Source organism: Ornithorhynchus anatinus, chromosome 7 (assembly GCF_004115215.2).
Source record: "Ornithorhynchus anatinus isolate Pmale09 chromosome 7, mOrnAna1.pri.v4, whole genome shotgun sequence".
NCBI classification, from domain to species: Eukaryota; Metazoa; Chordata; class Mammalia; order Monotremata; family Ornithorhynchidae; genus Ornithorhynchus; species Ornithorhynchus anatinus.
Window position 1 is genome coordinate 76,617,700 of NC_041734.1, and position 19,049 is coordinate 76,636,748.

At 44.7% G+C, this 19,049-nt stretch overlaps 1 protein-coding gene across 1 annotated transcript in view; it reads right to left on the bottom strand.

Annotated features, from left to right (window-relative positions):
• FAM117B (family with sequence similarity 117 member B) overlaps positions 1–19,049 on the bottom strand; it is a 75,260-nt gene that overhangs the window by 29,406 nt on the left and 26,805 nt on the right. The window contains exon 3 of the mRNA XM_029069679.2: positions 6,787–6,938. Coding sequence (XP_028925512.1) covers positions 6,787–6,938 — 152 coding nt within the window. The remainder of the gene's footprint in view (positions 1–6,786; positions 6,939–19,049) is intronic.

Sequence of the window (19,049 nt, forward strand, 5' to 3'; positions counted from 1 at the left end):
TGCCAAGCACCATGCTGAGCGCTGGGGGAGATGCAAGATAAATAAGCCAGATACACTCCCTGTCCCACATGGGGCTAGCAGTCGAAGTAAGAGGGAGAACAGGCATTGAATCCCCAATTTACAGATGGGGAAACTGGGACCCAGTGAAGTTAGATGACTTGCTCAAATAATAATAATAATTATGGTATTTGTTAAGTGCTTACTATGTGCAAAGCACTGTTCTAAGCACTGGGTGGGATACAAGGTGATCAGGTTGTCCCACGTGGAACTCACATTCTTACATTTTACCCCATTTACACCCCATTTTACAGATGAGGTAAGTGAAGCACAGAGAAGTGAAGTGGCTTGATCATGGTCACACAGCAGACCAGTAGCAGAGCCAGGATTAGAACGCACATCCTCTGATGCCCAAGCCCGTGCTCTTTCCACTGAAGCCATGCTGCTTCCCCATCACACAGCAGGCAAATGGGTAGGATTAGAACCCTGGTCCTCTGACTTCCAGGCCTGTACACTATCTTCATGACCCAATTACACCCCAAAATACTTAATTATTAAAAGAGAAAATGTCTTGTTCCAATACAGGTACACCAAACTTGATAGCTTCATGAAAACCAAACCACTAAGATAATCCTTAGTGTTCACGACAGGCCCACACCCCCTCCTTCCCTGTACTTCAGTGCTAGAAGCAGAACATCAAGGTAGGATGGAATCCCAATGTCCCCAGAGTCCTCACAGAGGAGATTCTCAAAGTTTCCCTATTTACTTTACTCTTTTCTCTTTTTTTTCCCCAGTGTTGATAGCCTCCAATTATGCCCAACCTATAAGATCAGTGCTTGGTGGGGGCTGGAGAGGGGAGGGATTTTTAAAATTCAGTTTATACAGGACAGGCAGGGAACGTGCCTACCAACTCTTTATATTGTACTCACCCAAAGGCTTCGTACAGTGCTCTGCTCACACTAAGCGTTCAATAAATACAATCGATTGATTGAAAACTGACAACCTCATTTACCCAGATTGATGGGGGACAGGCATGAATCGATCCAGAAAACAAAAACTCCAAGGATCCAGAGGGTTTCTTCCCTATTGACTGATAGACTGACTGGAATTAGCTGCTTGGTAAAAAAAGGCATGCATTTCCTTAGTCTGGAATCAGAGCCTTGAGGAATGGCTAAGCAATGGCTCTGATCCAACCTCAGGAGAGATCCAGCTTTCCATTCGCCAGCATCCAATTCCAAAAGCTTAGCACTGCTCCACGTGGTCTGTGGAGGGGTAAAATGCCCCTGAAAAAACAGTTGAGTTCTCCGATAATGGGGAGATTACATTCTATAATAATAATAGTACTTGTTAAGCACTTACTATGTGGCAAGCACTGTTCTAAGTGCTAGGGTAGGTACAAGTTGTATCTAAGTTGAACATGTATTTACCCCAGTGTTTAGAACAGTGCTTGGCACCTATTAAGTGCTTAGCAAGTATCAAAATTATTATTATTACAAGTTAATCAGTTGGACACAGTCCCTGTCTCACATGGGGCTCACACTCTTAATCCCAATATTACAGATGAGGGAACTGAGGCCCAGAGAAGTTAAGTGACTTGCCCAAGGTCACACAGCAGACATGTGGCAGAGCTGGGATTAGAACCCAGAGTCTTCTGACCCCCAGACCTGGGCAGTAGCCACTAAACCGCCCTGCTTCTCTAAAAGGAAGCAGTTGCACTGGCCGGGAGTCGAACCTAGGTCTCCGGCAGGGGAGGAGAGAATTCTGCCATTGAACCACCAATGCCACTGACTGACATTGCACTGTGAAAAGCTCACGCTGGAGGGCATGGCCACGATCGGTTCTTCCGATGCTGGAGAGTCGAGTCCTAAATCCATCCTGGCGGCCTCATCCTCAGGCCCTCATTCCCTACCGGTTTTTGAATCAAAGTCAAAATACACACGTTACAGGAGAACTGACCACAAGTGTTTCATCCCTAAAGGGGCCTGAATTGGTTGGAGAACCAGGTTTTCGGAGAAAATAATCAAGGTTCCGCTCTTTGAAATCTCTTCTGCTCCCTCTTTTTTTCTCCTTCTGCATCCACTGTGACAACAGAGGCAATCTGGCAAATGTAACCTAGAGTTGACAATGTTATTTGCATGCTGTCTTCTGAGTAAAATGCCTTAAATCTAATTTACTTAAACTGAATCTCATTCGATGGTTTATCACATAGTGGGGGAAAAAACGCTCAAGGAAAGACTTCAATTTGATTCAGATCCCAAATGGACGCGTGTGAACTAATCAAGCATAAAAACAGATGCGTAGGGTCGGCTATTTGATCAGAATAATTTTCCACCTTCAGGAAAATAAAGATAATTTACTCTAACCAACAACAAAGGACTAGGAAAATGAAATCGAGGTTCAAATAATAATGCCCAATGATGCTATTTACCCCATGCTCTTTCCACTAGGCCATACTGCCTCCCAATAGTGTAAACTGTTTTTTTTTAAATGGCATTTCTTTTTAAACACGATGCATCAGGCACTGTTCTTTATACTGGGGTAGATACAAGCTAATCCGGTTGGTCACAAGTCCCCATTCCTCATGGGGCTCACAGTCTTAATTCGCATTTTCCAGATGAGGTAACTGAGGCCCAAAGAAGTGACGTGACTTGCCCAAGGTCACACAGCAGACAAGTAGTAGGGCCGGGATTAGAGCTGCTAAGTTTACAAGGTGAAAAGTCCACCTGGGTCAAGAACCTGAGGGTTGCACTCTTGCAAAAGCCCGTAACGAGGAAAAGTTGCACTACAGTTCTCAGTCATTTCTATGCTATATGGATGCACGCTTGCCATTCCTTCCGCTATTGTGGAAGGCCTTATTATTATTATTATTATTATTGTTAATAAGAGTAATATTTGTTAAGTGCTTGCTATGTGCCAACGCCCCTTTCAGAATCGCACCTGGAGAGTTTCCAGTACCCTACCAGTCTCGGCTATGGGAGAGGCCTATCCTAGCTTGGGCAGTGGCTATCGAGTGGCAGGCAACCTGCTACAAGTCAAAATTCCCCCGTGCTGGCAGCAGCGGCACGGGAGAGTCGAGGGCGGAGACTTGAGTTTACTGCACGGAAGAAGGCAATGGTAAACCACTTCTGTATTTTTACCAAGAAAGCTCTATGGATCCATTACCAGAACGATTGCAGGTAGAGGTGGGGCGTTCTGGGAGAGATGAGTCCATGGAGTCGCTTATGGGTCGGAAATGACTCGGCAGCCAAAGACAAACATGACAAGCACTGTACTGGGCGCTGGGGTAGATCCAAGTTATCCAGGTTGAACTCAGTGTCTGTCCCAACTAGGGCTCACAGACTAAGGAGGAGGGAACCGGCTCATAGTGCTGGATGACTGAATTCCCTATCACCATTTTAGCCCAAACTAATTGTGAAAACATGAATCGGGACAGAACCGATTGAAGTCCGAAATGGGCTCTCACAAATTAAATGTCTTATTTTATCGTATATTGCCATTCTGCTGCCAACAGCTGGGGGGATGCTAGCTGGGCTTCTTCTTTGGCTGTCTTCAACATAGGTGCCTCCCTCCTACAGGGTTAGGCTGTCAAAATTATAATGCAAGTGATAATAATAAGTGCTTAGTATGGGGCTCCGCATACAGTAAGCGCTCAATAAATACAACTGATAGATTGAAGTAGGAAGGAGCACAGGCATTGGAATCCCCATTTTGCAGATGAGGGAACTGAGGCACAGAATTGAAGTGACTTGCCCTAGTTACACAGCAGGTACCTAGGAGAGCTGGGATTAGAACCCAGATCCTCTGATTCCCAGGCCCGTGGTCCTTCCATTAGGCCACGCTGCCTAGTGTGGAAGGTTGCACTAAAAAATGATCACCCCATTTCTTTATGGATTCTCCTCTCCTGTGTGTATTCTGAAAACATTCAAGATAGGAATCCCTATTTGAACCCTCCTTCTTCAATCAGTATTACAGGTGATGGTGGTCCAGTAGTCTAAACTGATCCAAGCACTCATCATCACCATCAATGGCATTTATTGAACCCTTACTATATGCAGAGCATTGTACTAACCACTTGGGAGAGTACAATGCAAGAGAGTTGGCAGACACGTTCCCTGCCCATAATGAGCTTACAGTCTAGAGAAATGAATTTTGTCTAGAAAAACAAACATTTAGATTGCAACTCAACAAGACTGTTTATGTTCTGAAATCAAGGAATCCTTTCCCATCAACAGAGTAGCTGGGATGGGGAGCCACAATAGTGGGATTTCAAATTCTTCCCTTCTCCCTTCGAGACAGCGACATTACGCCACAAAAAATTACCAGCTCAGAAGGAACAATGGGACAGCGAAAAAGGCCGGTATGCTCCGAGGGCCCCAACATGTGAACGTCCACTGTATGCTCCCCCAAATCTCTTTCAGGGGCAGGAAGTTTGACAAATCAGCATCCTGCCATCCAGTGCCAGAGAGAAAAAGGGAGGGAGGGAGGACATACTTAGGAAGCTTCAAGAAGCGGCAAAAGAATGGCTAGGATGAGAAAGCCAACCTTCCTGCCTCTCCCAAGCTCCTCTGCCCTCTTCAACACTTCCGGGCTACCCACGTCGCCTCGCCACAACGGTGATTTTACCCTCAAATGATGATGTGACCAATAAGGTCAGAGCAGTATTGTCCCTCTCTCTAGGGGCGAGCCCTGGTCCCTGTCGTGCTCTTCAGGCCCCTGCCTCTCCGAGGGCTCCTTAGAGACCAGAAGAGATCCCAGCAGTCCATTATCCACATTGTCCAGAGGACAGAGGTCAGGAGCGCTGGACGGTTTCATAAGAAATCTTACAAAACCGACCCTGGCTGGAGAAGCAGTGTGGCTTAGGGGATAGAGCACGGGTCTGGGAGTCAGAAGGTCATAGGTTCTAACCCTGGCTTTGCCACAAGTCTGCTGTGTGACCTTGGGAAAGTCACTTCACTTCTCTGGGCCTCAGTTACCTCATCTGTAATATTGGGATTAAGAGTGTGAGCCCTTCCTGGAACAGGGACTGTGTTCAACCTAACTTGTATCTATCGCAGCGCTTAGAATAGTGCTTGGCACATAGTAAGCTCTTAACGTGTACCATATTATTATTACTACTACTACTATCCAAAGGAGTGGAAGAAGAGTAGATTCAAAAGGCAGAAATGCCCACGCTTGTGCCCTCCTCAGCTCTCACTCGGCTCTGAGGCAGTGCCCTACCTCTAGGCCCAGCTCCCCCGAAGCTGCAGGGCAGGGGTTTTGCACTCGGCTCCTAGCCGACGCCTGTCTCCTTTCAGCGGCTCCTCTGCAGCCTTAAGCCTGACCTTTCAGCGGCTCCTCTGCAGCTTTAAGCCTGACCTTTCAGCGGCTCCTCTGCAGCCTTAAGCCTGAACGGATGCCCTGGTTGGCTGGATCGGGGTCACGGACCCTACCGCGTCAACCTGTCGTAAGCCCCCAGTCCACCTTGAAAACAGATGGTCTGCTTCCCGTTTTTCCCCAACCAATGAGGACTGTTTCACCTAAATGAAGTTTGACCTTTGCAAGAAAGGCGGGCATGGAGAACCCGTCTCGGGGCGGATGAAAGGCACTATTTCCTGAAGACACACTTTGGTCAGGCACTTAGAAGAGTTTTCTGAGGTCAAAGGAGGAGCCATCTTCTCTGCTCTTTGTAAAAAGACAAATGAACTGGAAAGAGAGGGGTTGTTTGTTTTCTACCCCAAGACGTTTAGAAGGTTCATCTTCCCCTTGGGTGGAGCAAATAATTCCAGCTTTTAAGATGTGACTGAGATCATAGCCCAAACTCCACAAGTACGGATCTGTGGCTGGTTATCTTCAGAGGACAATTTGCGCATGAACATTTCAGGAGGGCATGTCTTCACAAGAACCCTCAGATACTTTTCCGCCTGGGTCAGGGCTGATGCTGGGACCTGTTCAGCATTCACCACAACGTGACTAAACCACCCTAATTCCTCTGCTCGAATGGGATACAGAAGCCTCACTTTATAGGATTGTCAGAGGTAGGCTTTCCAACAAAAACGTTCAAGTGAATTCACGAGAGAATCAGCAGCCTCTGAGAATCTTCAAGTGAAGCGATCAAGTCATTCACCTTTATCAAACCGACACGGCAGATCCAATGACTACTGGGCATTTTGGGAACCAAAGATGGCGTCCATTCTCTGTCTCTCCCAGTCTCTCCCTCTAATGATATTATCATTAACAACAATAAAAATAATAGTGGTGTTCATTCAGCACTCACTGTGCACCAAGCACTGTATTAAATGCCAGGGTAGATACAAGATAATCAGGTCCCACAAAGGGCTCACAGTTTATGCAGGAGGGAGAAGAAGTATTAAATCCCCATTTGGCAGATGAGGAAGTGGGAGCAAACAGAAAGGAAGTGACTTGCTCAAGGTCACACAGTAGGTAAATGGCAGAAGCGGGATTAGAGGCCCAGGTCCCTCTGACTCCCAAGCCTGTACACATTCCACTAGGTCACGATGCTTCTCTTTCTCCCAGTCTCCCTTCCCGCATCCCCCACAAATTTGGGCACTGAGAAGAGAGAGAGATAATACGAACAGCCTGCCCAAGGTTTTCACCTCTCTTCCAGTTTCCTTTCCCCCATCCCCCACAAATTTGGGCACTGAGGGGAAATAATATCCCATGTGGACTTAGCAATGTCTAAGTCCACCTATTCCAGAATGAAAGCCTTAAAAAAATCTGAGTAGAGATTTCAAGGAAGAGGGTCGGGGGCCAAAAAGAAAAGGAAAAGTCTTCAAGACACAGCAGCCTTACCTGTGTAGCTTTGTCCCTCATGCAAGGAGCTGCCTGGCCAGGGTTTTCCCGAGGCCAGTGTCCGGCTAAGTATGGGGCGGCGAGGGTGTCCAATGAGGAAGTGCGTCGGATAATACTGGAAGGGCTCGATGGCGGTGGCCGCTGTTTGTCAACTAGACGAAAGACAAAAGGCATCATTCAGGATGGAATATCTGCAGGGAAAATAAAAAGGTGGATTCTGGTTTCTTTGTACTGATTGCACCTCCAAACAACGCAGATACAGAAGTCTCAAAGTCTGCCGAAAAACAAATACAGGAGAACACTTAAGGAAATCTTACTCAAGGTTTATTAACCTTTAAGTTTACATGTTTTATATGTGTGTGTGTATGTATATATATAAAAAGGTATATCTGTACCTTTTTCTAGTGAGAAAACCTGTATATATATATACACATACATACACAAACACATTAGTAGGTTCTCTCATTAGGAAAGGTGGAGGAGATAGCTGTACCCTTTCCTAGTGAAAAAAATCTACAAATGACATAAACCAGAAAGGAACTAACCCATGTGGAACTGGGACTGTGTCCAACCTGATTATCTTGCTGCACTTAGTACACTGCTTAGCACAGTGGAAGCCCATACCAAATGCCACTATTGTAACTATGGAAATACACGATGTCTTTTATGCAACTCCTCACTCTTCACACTTGCCCTTTTCTTAAAAGAAATTCCATGTTAATCCACGTAAGCAACCTGCTTCCTAGAATTCTGCTGGAATTAAGTATATTGTTTGTTCAAAAGGAGGGTACAGTCAATCAGCGTGGAAGCGTGTAACACAATTAAGACTTCCTAAATCAAATAAATAAGACATGAGTATTTTTTACCAGTGCCTTTCCTACATTTGAAAGGCATTCTTTGGGCATAAATATAGGTTTCTCTTGTGGCATTTGTTAAGTGCATATTATGTGCCAGGCTCTGTGCTAAGCACTGGGGTAGATACAAGCTAATCGAGATGGACACAGTCAATATCCCACACGGGGCTCCATCTTCATCTCCATTTTACAGATGAGGGAACTGAAGCACGGAGAATAATAATTAATTGTGGTATTTGCTAAGCGCTTACTATATGCCAGGCACTATACTAAGCACTGGGGTGGATAAAATAAAAGCAGAATGGACATAGTCCCTATCCCATGTGAGGTTCACATTCTCTATCCCCATTTTACAGATAAGGTAATTTAACCACAGAGAAGTGAAGTGACTTGCCCAAGGTCACACAGCAGACAAGTGGAAGAGTGGGACTAGAACCCATGTCCTTCTGACTCACTGGCCTGGGCTCTGCCACTTCACTGCTGTGCAACCTTAGGAAAGTCACTTCACTTCTCTGTGCCTCGGTTACCTCATCTGTAAACTGCAAACTAAGATTGTGAGCCTCATGCGGGACAGGGTCTGTTCCCAACCAGGTTAGCTTGTTACTACCCCAGTGCATAGGACAGTGCTTGATGCAGAGTAGGTGCTTAACAAATAGCATCATCATCATCATTTCCCTTGCATCATTCCCTATTGATTTTGGCCTGCTGGTTTTGTTTTTGCATTTTATTTTCATTTTATCTCTGGGTCTCTGCTGCCTTTAGGACCATTCCACCTATTATTTCAATTGCATTTTCCTATCCCTTTCCAGAAGCATTTCGACCTACAAATTTTGCAAATTTGCACAAGTACAAGGAACGGGGTACCTACATTTCTACTATTGACCATCCTACCTTTCATACTTCCTCTTCTACCTCTGTTTTCATTCCTTTCATGTTCTTTTAAAACCCACATACTCTGTCTTCTTTTTAGAACTTATTTTCTTTGGGGAAAATGGTTCCTGTTGGCAGTTTTGTTGACTTTTACTAACCCATCTGCTTTTTTTAGGTGGTGGTATGGTGTTCTCCTCCCCCTCAGCAACTCAGACTAAGCCCCCCTTTTCCTCAGCTCCCCCTCCCCTCCGCATCTCGACTCCCTCCCTCTGCCCTTCTGCCCCTCTTCCCACCCCACAGCACTTATGTATATATCTATAATTCCATTTATTTATATTAATGACTGTTAACTTGTTTTTAATGGGGATTAACTGTGAGCCTCACGTGGGACAACCTGATTACCCTGTATCTACTCCAGCGCTTACAACAGTGCTCTGCAAGTACTTAAGTGCTCTGTAAGTGCTTAACAAATACCAACATTATTATTATTATTTAATGTGTATATATCTATAATTCTATTTATTGATATTGATGCCTGTTTACTTGTTTTGATGTCTGTCTCCCACCTTTCTAGACTGTAAGCCCGGCATAGGCAGGATTTGTCTCTATTGCTGAACTGTACTTTCCAAGCGCTTAGTACAGTGCTCTGCACACAGTAAATACAATTGAATGAATGATTGAATAAAGGGATCACACCTGGAGAGTTTCCAGTCCTCTACCAGTCTCGGCTACGGGAGGGAGAGTCAAGGAGAGGCCTACCCATTCCATTCTTAGCTTGGGCAGTGGCTAGCGAGTGGCAGGCCATCTGCTACAAGTCAAACCCCCGCCGTGCTGGGCAGTAGCGGCACAGGAGAGACTCCAGGGCGGAGACTCAAGTTTACTGCATGGAAGAAGGCAGTGGCAAACCACTTCCATATCTTTACCAGGAAAACTCCATAGATTCATTACCAGACTGACTGTAGATGGGGCGTTCTGGCAGAGGGGTGTCTAGACTGTTAGCTCGTTGTGGGCAGGGATGGTCACTCTTTATTGTTGTACTGTCCTCTCCCAAAGGCTTAGTACAGTACACAGTAAGTGCTAAATAAATTCAAGTGAATGAATGAATGCATCCATGGCGCCAATATGAGTAGGAAACAACTCAAAAGCAGACGACAAAACAATGGTGCTCTCCTGTGCTTTCACTCCCTCATCTCATTTAAGCTTCCAGACTTAGGGTTCACAGTCTAAGTAGGAGGGAAAACAGGAGAACTGAGTCCGAGAGAAGTGAAGTGACTTGCCCAAGGTCACACAGCAAACATGTGGCAGAGCCGGGATAAAACACAGGTCCTCTTGAATCCCAAGCCCATGCTCTATCCACTAACCCATGCTGTCCTCTTCCAACATCACATGGTACTCTATATCCAAACAAGCTCGCCTAGTTGGGAGATCGTTTCCCGATTCCTAACCGCGTTCCGGTCAAAAACGCTTCGCGAAATACATGGATTCTGGTGGAGCTTTGGGCACCTCCTTCACAGAGCATAGATGGAAAAGGTTAGGATTCCAATCTAGAAAGATGAAGAATGGGGAAATAACTGGAAAGTACAAAATCATGAATGAAGACAGGGTAAACAAGCAATTGGTATTCTCTATTCTATTTTTTCATGGTATTTGTTGAACGCTTTTATGTGCCAGGCACTGTACTAAGCACTGGGGTAGATACAAGCTGTCCCATATGGAGCTCACAGTCTTAATCCCCATTTTATAGATACAGTAACTGATATCCAGAGAAGTTAAGGGAGTTGGCCAAGGTCACCAACCCTCTCTGCAATTGGGTCTGGGAGACACTCGCTGGAAGCTTGCTTGATGGAGAAAGGGTCCAATCAGACAGAAGGAAGGAAAAACTTCTCGACCAAGCAGGTGGCAAGCTTATGAAATCAGTCTCTCTGGAAAGGCTTGTGAGTCAAAAACACCAGTAGGGTCAAGAGAACCAGCTGACCATAATGGGTTACTTGCGGGAAAGGTAAGGAAAATAAATACCAAAATTATCATTACTATTGTTATTATTACTATGTGCCAAGCACTCTTTTAAATGCTGGGGTAGGTACAACAATCAGGTTGGACACAGTTCCTGCCCCAAATGGGTCTTATGGTCTTAATCCCCAATTTACAGGTGAGGGAACTAAGGCACAGAGAAGTGAAGTGAGTTGCTCTGGATCACACAGCAGATATGTGGCAGAGCCAGGATTAGAATCCACATCTTCTGACTCCCAGGCCTGTACTCTTTCCACTAGGCCATGCCATTACTTGGTACAACTTTAGACTCTAAAAGAGATGTCAAAGAGGGTAACCATCATACATTTCCTCCAAGCTTCCTCCTGTCACCGTCAGGCTGACCTATTCCTTAAGTTCTTATTTATCTTTGCTTTACCTCAATTCTATTTACACTACTGCTAAAGATCAATCAATTGTATTTACTCACTTGATTGTATTTATTGAATGCTATGTGCAGAGCACTCAAGAGTGCTTGGGAGAGTACAATACAACAGAATTAACAGAAACTGTCCCTGCACATAACAACCTTACAGTCTGGAGGGGGAGAAGACATTAATAGAATAATTTATAATATATAATTTAAAGATGTTTATGTAAGAGCCATGGGGTTGGAATGAACATCAAATGTTCAAAGGTCACAGATCCAAGTGTAGACACGACACAGAACAAAAAGAGGGCCTAATGAGGGAAGGAAATACGGAGTGCTTCAGTTCCCTCTTACAGCCCATGATGTTTTCGTGCAGAACCTGCCTTTTCATACCTCCAAGCTCTCACTAAGAAAACATTTTTAGCTCCCAGAGAGCTCTGTAGTCATGCAGTCCTCCAACACCCACCATTACTCCTATCGATACTAAAATTCCCACTTTTAAAAGATAGAGAGCTTTGATGGTTTGATTCTTTTTCATAAATCTAAGGCCGAGATCCCATATTTACTTCCATAATTGCTCCACATTTTAACTGATGATTTTTGTTACGCCAAAGCATGTGTGAGTCATATATGAGTTAGAATAAGGGAAGGAGAAGAAAAAATGGAGGCAAGGAGGAAGATAAAAGGGCACTTGAGTCTACGTCTCTTACTTCTACTGCATTCTCCCAAGTGCTGCACATAATTAGCACCCAATGAATTCATCCCCTGCGACCCAGTCCATCATAATTTCACCCTTGTCCTCTTCCTCCCCCTGCAATCTAATCTCAATGAAGGGACTCCTGTTTCCTCCTGTGTTGCCGTGTTCTCACTCTCCTGATCCGCGCACACCGCCATGACTGCTCCCCATTATGTGCTTCAAAAAATTAGCTTTTATTTTCTCCAAAACTGAGGTGGGGCAATTATGCAAGTAAGTACTGTTTCCTACTGCTACTCTCTCAACACTTTATGCACTTTCACAAAAATGCACTGGGTTTTTGCTTGTGCCTTCCCTACCTTTAAGATCAAGAAAATTGCCTTTTTACTCATTCAGTTGTATTTATTAAAGAGCTTACTGTGTACAAAGCACTGTACTAAGCACTTGGGAAAGTGCAATATAGGAATAAAGAGTGACAATTTCTGCCCACAATAAGCTCACAGTCTGGTAGGGGGGAGAGAGATATTTTTTTTTTTTGATATGAGGCTTGCTTAACTTCCAGCATACTGTATTCCCTCTGGAACAACATGCTATCACTTCATCTTCTTCTATGTAACATTAATCATTGTGGGCAGGGAATGTGTCTGTTTACTGTTATACTGTACTCTCCCAAGTGCTTAGTACAGTGCTCTGCATACAGTAAGCGCTCAATAAATATGACTGAATGAAGCTTCTCTTTCTACCATGCAACACACAGAGAGTCCCGCTATGATTTTATGAAATCTCTTAAACTCTTCCACTGTATGTACTTGAGTCACTTCTATTTTAAAGTGCAAGTTTTCTGAGGGATGGAAGCAATTGTTCTCATTTTCCCCATGGTCTGCCTACCTCCTGTCATACCCTGGGTCTCCCAGGCTTTGGTGCTTCTAACCCAACCTGGTTCTCTGAGTCTTGCTCACCTCCAAGCAGGCTTGTTTAATAAATCCGGCTGCTCCCCATTGCTTCCCGGCTCTGGGACGTCCCACCGGACCTCTTCCTGACACCTGCCTGCTTCCCAGCCCGCAGGCATCTTTCTGCTCTGACACACACACACACACACACACACTCAGTTACATCCGACAGCACTTTGGATAGAAGTCTGGTAGGGACTTCTGACAAATTTGCCGGATTTATGATTTTCTTTCCTTGTTACCCTTCTGCTCCCCTTTTTGCCCCTCTCCCCCAGCCCCTTTTAATCTGCCTTCTTCCTTGTATTTTTCCCGACTTCGCACAAGCGCTATGGTGGTGTTGGCGTGAGGGCGTTGGTCTGATGATGAAAATTAATCAGAGAAAGCTTCCCAAAGGGATGGGATTTCAGGAGGGCTTTAAAGATGGGGAGAGCAGATAAGTGGGTAAAGGCGTTCTGATGTTGGCCGAACACTCGAGCTCCATGTTGGAGGCGGGAGAGTCAAGGACCAGGTACAGTTAGGGAGGGAGCTTGGCGGGCCAAGGAGGGAGAGCAGGTCATGAAGAGAGCTGGAGAGTCAAGAAGCCAAGGATATGGAATTTCTACAGGGAAAGCTGGGGACCTCTTGAACCAGGGTACTAGTTCTCTGAATAGAAGATGTTAAGGAGAAATTGTTGACAAGTTCATTCATTCAAATTTCATTCAGTATTTTTTGAGTAGTTACTGTGTGCAGAGCACTGTACTAAGTACTTGGGCGAGTACAACAGTAAACAGATACATTCCCTGCCCACAGGGAGCTTACAGTCCAGAGGAGAAAGAAATTAGTAAATAAATGGGGCTGGGAGGGGGGATGATCCAGGGTGAAGCAGAAGGGAGGGGAAGAAGAAGAAAGGACGGTTTAGTCAGGGAAGGTCTCGTGGAGGAGATGGGCCTTCAACAAGACCTTGAAGGGGGAGAGAATAACAATTTGTTGGATTTGAGGAGGGAGGGAGGGCATTCCAAGCCAGGGGCGGGATGTGAGCGAGAGGCTGGCGGTGAGCCAGACCAGGTGGAGGTACTGTGAGAAAGTTACCATTAGAGGAGCAAAGTGTGCAGGGAGGGTTGTAATAGGAGAGTAGAGAGGTAGGCAGGAGGGGGCACATTAATTGACCGCTAAAAACCAATAGTGAGGAGTTTTTGTTGGATGAGAAAGTGGATAGCCAACCACTGGAGTTTCTTAAGGAGTGGGGAAACACGACTTGAACATTTTTGTAGAAAAATGATCCAAGCAGCAGAGTGAAGTATGGACTGGAGTGGGAAGAGACAGGGGGCTGGGAGGTCAGCAAGGATGCTGATAGATTAATCAAGGTGGAATAGGATAAGTGATTGAATTAATGTGGCAGCAGTTTGGATGGACAGGAAAGGGTGGGTTTTAGTGATGCTTTGAAAATGGAAACCATAGGACTTAGTGATGGACTGAATAGCTGAGGTGAAAGACAGGAATCAGGGATTCATTCAATCGTATTTATTGAGCACTTACTGTGTGCAGAGCACAGAAGTAAGAGCTTGGAAAATACAATTCAGCAATAAAGAGAGACAATCCCTGCCCACACTGGACTTACAGTCTAGAAGGGGGGAGACAGTCATCAAAACAATTAAAAGGCATCAGTATAAACAGAATTATAGATATATACACATCAAAACAAGTAAAGCAACAGCAATATAAATAAATAGAATTATAGATATGTACATATATACACACAAGTGCTGTGTGGCGCAGAGAAGGGGGCAGAGCAAAGGGAGGGAGTGGGGGAATGGGGAGGGGAGGAGGGGCAGAGGGAAAGGGAGGGCTCAGTCTGGGAAGACCTCCTTGAGGAGATGAGCTCTCTGTAGGGCTTTGAAGAGGGGAAGAGAGTTAGTTTGGCAGATGTGAGGGGGAAGAACATTCCAGATCAGAGGTAGGACGTGGGCCAGGGGTCGACGGCGGGACAGGCAGGAACGAGGCACAGTGAGGAGGTTAGCACCAGAGGAATGGAGTGTGTGGGCTGGGATGTAGAAGGAGAGAAGGGAGGTGAGGTAGGAGGGGGCAAGGTGATGGAGAGCTTTGAAGCCAACAGTGAAGAGTTTTTGCTTGATACAAAGGTTGTTAGGAAACCACTGGAGATTTTTCAGTGAGCGGGGTGACATGCCCAGAACGTTTCTGTAGGAAAATAATCTGGGCAGTGGAGTGAGGTATGGACTAAAGTGGGGAGAGACAGGAGGTTGGGAGGTCAGAAAGGAGGTTAATGTGGTAATCCAGTTGGGACAGGATGAGTGACTGTACTAACATGGTAGTGGATTGGACGGAGAGGAAAGGGTGGATCTTGGTGATGCTATGAAGGTGAGACCGGCAGGCTTTGGTGACGGATTGGATGTGTGGGGAGAATAAGAAAGTGGAGTTAAGGATGACACCAAGGTTGCGGGTTTGTGAGACTGGAAGGATGGTTCTGCCTTCCACAGTGATGGGAAAGTCAGGAGAGGCCAGGAGCTCTATCTTAGACATGTTGAGTTTTAGGTGGCTGGAGGACATCTAAGTAGAGATGTCCTGAAGGTAGGAAGAGTTGCGAGCATGGAGGGAGGGGGAGAGAACGGGGAGGAGATATGGATTGGGTGTCATTCGCATATCAATTGGAAGGATAACACAAAGGCTATGGGCTTGTGAGATAGGAAGGATGGTTGTGCTGCCTACAGCGATTGGAAAGTCAGGGGGAAGACAGGGTTTGGGTGGGGAGATAAGAAGTTCTGTTTTAAACATATTAAGTTTGAGGTGAAGGGAGGACTCCAAATAAAGATGTCTTGAAGGTAGGGGGAAATAGTAGTTAACAGGATGTGAAGGCTGAAAGGCGGGGAGAGGAGTCAAAGAATAAACCACAGTTGGGTTAACAGAAATCCTCACCCCTGCCTTTACCAAGTCACTTGGGATTACAGAAATTCCTGCCCCTGCCCACCACCGAAACAAGGAAAGCTTTCCATAGAGGGGAGAGAACCTTGCCTCTTCTTACCTCATACCTCCCTTCTCTCCTTCTAAATCCCTTATTTTACATTTTCATCTGTAAAATGGGGATTAAGACTCTGAGCCCTACGTGAGACAACCTGATTACCTTGTATTTACCCCAGTGCTTAGAACAGTGCTTGGCACATAGTAAGCACTTAAATGCCATCATTATTATTATTATTGTTATCCCAGCCTGCACACTCCGCTCCTCTGCTGCTGTCTCACTCTGCCTCGTTCTCACCTGTCCCAACGTCGACCCCTGGCCCACCTCCTACCTCTGGCCTGGAATGCCCTCCCTCCTTAAAGCCACCAATCACACTTCCCCCCTTCAAAGCCCTACTGAAGGCTCACTGCCTCCAGGAGGCCTACCCAGACTATGCCCTCCTTTTTCTCTGCTCCTCTCCTCCCCATTGCCCGGACTGGCTTCCTTTGCTCCACCATCTCCCAACACAGCACTTGTATATATATGTACTTATGTATATATGTACATATTTATAATTCTATTTATATTAATGATGTGTATATATCTCTATAATTCTATTTATTTATATTGATTCCTGTTTACTGGTTTTGATGCCTGTCTCCCCCTTCTAGACTGTGAGCCTGTTGTGGGCAGGGACTGTCTCTGTGGCTGAATTGTACTTTCCAAGCGCTTAGTACAGTGCTCTGCATAGAGTAAGCACTCCTCAAATAAGATTGAATGAATGAATGTGTTGGTTCCCACAGAGATTCTGGAGTTTCCTAGAGCCATACACTCAAAGGGAAAGACTTACCACATTCAGCTAGGAGCAGTAGTACCCAAAGATCTCCTAGAAGATTGGAAAGTCTGGCACCTAAAAGAGGTCATTTGTAAAATTGGTTTGGCTTTAAAAAAAACCCCAAAAAACTTCATTTCAGAAGCTTTCGGCACCTAACGGTAATTTTTAAATACTTTAAATACTAAATAATGTTTAGATAAAAGAGCCCCTCACAATCTGGAGTTCAATTTCCAACTGTGAAATTAAGTACAGAGCCAAGATTCAAAACCATTAATAACTCCCTAATTAATAGAGCTACTGACAAATTGGCTCCAAAGCATCTGGTTTTCTGAAAATATCAGTGCCGAGGAAGCACAAGATGGCGGCACAAGATTTTTCCTCATCTAACCGTAGAAAAGATACAGTTTTCCCCCGATAAAGGGGTGTTCCTGCTCACTGAATTTTCAATGTGCCCAAACATTCCCCACTAAGAATATTATTAAATTCCATTTCAATTTTTTTAAATGGTATTTAAATACTTCCTACGTGCCACTCACTCTACTAGTCGCTGTGGGAAATACCAGTTAATCAGGTTAGACACAGTCCTTGTCCCACATGGGGCTCACAGTCTTTAAATTCCATTATACTCTTTTGTATAGTGGGTATTATCAACGTAAAATTCAGAACAGTCTATTTTCACCTCTCCAGTTGTCTACACTGTATATTCTTCTGCACCGTTTGGACGGTTGCTCGGGCAACAACTTGGCTACTTGTTCCTGGGATGTGTCCAATATAACCAAGAGGTCTGCTCCCACTCAGATAACGTTTATGGCAGCTGTGCTGCTCAAAGACAAAAATGACTGTATTGAATAGACAGGTCTTAGACAATGGGTCAAATCAATCAGTGGGATTTATTGAGCACTCACTGTGTGCAGAGCACTGTACTAAGCACTTGGTTAAGTTCAGCACACTACAGTTGGTAGATGTGATCCCTGCCCACAGTGAGCTTTCAGACTATAGGGAGTCATGTTTTAAGTAGCATAAAAATTTCCCTGAAACAATGCGGAATTGTGGTAAATAAGAAACATATCAGCATTTACTGCTTCCCTTTAAGTCAGAATCCCATTTTAAATCCTTTGCAAAGAGAAAATATAGTTCCTCTTCAGAAGAATTGAAGAAATGCTTAAACATATTCCCTCTACTGTGAGGAGTAAAAAAGAAAAAAAAAAAGCTAGGTGCTTTATTTAACTTTCTTCCTCCAGGTAAAAACTACATAAATCTTACTGACTGAACACAGGTTATTAAAAAAGGATTTGAACCCTGACTAGACGTTCTTGAAGGAGTTAAAGGCTGCATGCAAATTATTTTCAAAAGGAAGCTGCCTTAATTTTATGCCACCCATCTCTCCTCCAGAAGTTATTTGGTTTGCAAGAGCCCAGTGCAAATTAATTTCCTTCATTGCTTTGATAATTGTTCCATTAAAACATTAAGAGAAGTACTGACTAAAATGTTTTCCATGGAATGTGTGTGTGTGTGTGTGTGTGTGTGTGTGTGTGTGTGAAGAATAGTCTCTTCTGCACTGTACCCACAAAAAGATAACTGAGACCCATTTCTCAGGCCTTTTCCATCAGAATAAGTCCTTTTTATGGTATCTGTTAAGTGCTTACTCTATGCCAGGTACTATACTAAGAGCTGGGGTAGATACCAGCTAATCAGGTTGGCCACAGTCCACAGTCTCACATGGGGCTTACAGTCTTAATTCCCATTTTACAGATGAGGGAACTGAGGCACAGAGAAGTTAAGTGCCTTACTTTTCAGAGTCACAGAGCAGAGAAGTGACAGATCTGGGATTAGATCCCAGATCCTTCTGACTCCCAGGCCCGGGCTCGATCCATAGTTCGTCAGTTACTACTCAGGATGGCACTGATCATGACTGAACCAAGTGCTGGATTCTTTCATTTCTTTCCTAATATTTGGGAAACGAGGACTTAAAATTTGACATGATATAATATGCCAGGGAAAAATATGTTTGAGAAGAAACTTACATGGAAAGTTTGAAAGAGTGAAGGAAAAAGAATCTAACACACACCAAGAAGAAAAAATGGGGAAAGGAACAGGGGGTGCAAACACCCGGAAGATGGCTATCACTGCTGCCTCTTTAGCACTTAAAACAGAAGAAAAAAACCCACCATCTTGGGCCTAGGACTTTCATTTAGCATAGGCGGGGGGGGAGGAGGGTCTCTCCCCCCATTAATAAAACCCCCCAAGACCACCTTCAAATAGGAGAATTACAGATACACACACACAATCAGCACTTAATATAGTGCTTGGCAAATGGTAAGTGCTTAAATACCATTAAAAAGTCACTGCTGACCCAAAAACGTTCCTCATCCAGAATGTCTCCCTTTACCACCCTCTTAAAAAAAATGGGCACCCATTTAGCCCACCTAGGTTGAACTCTGCAGTACGGTTTACCAATGATCTTTGATTTGGGGGTGAGGTTTTCAAAATGTTATGACTTTTTGGTGGTCAATTCTTTCCAACTCCTATTTTACACCGTCTGGATTGAGGATAAACAAGGTTATGTGGCAATCAGGCTAGCCTTCCCAAATCATTGGGGAATTCTTCCAATTCAACAGTCTCTGAGAAACATCAAAAATTTTTGAGGCTGTTCGTCAGGAGCTAATATAGGCTGATGACTGTTCTGGAGGTACCTAGATGAGCTGATAGGCAAATTAATGAATCACTGAA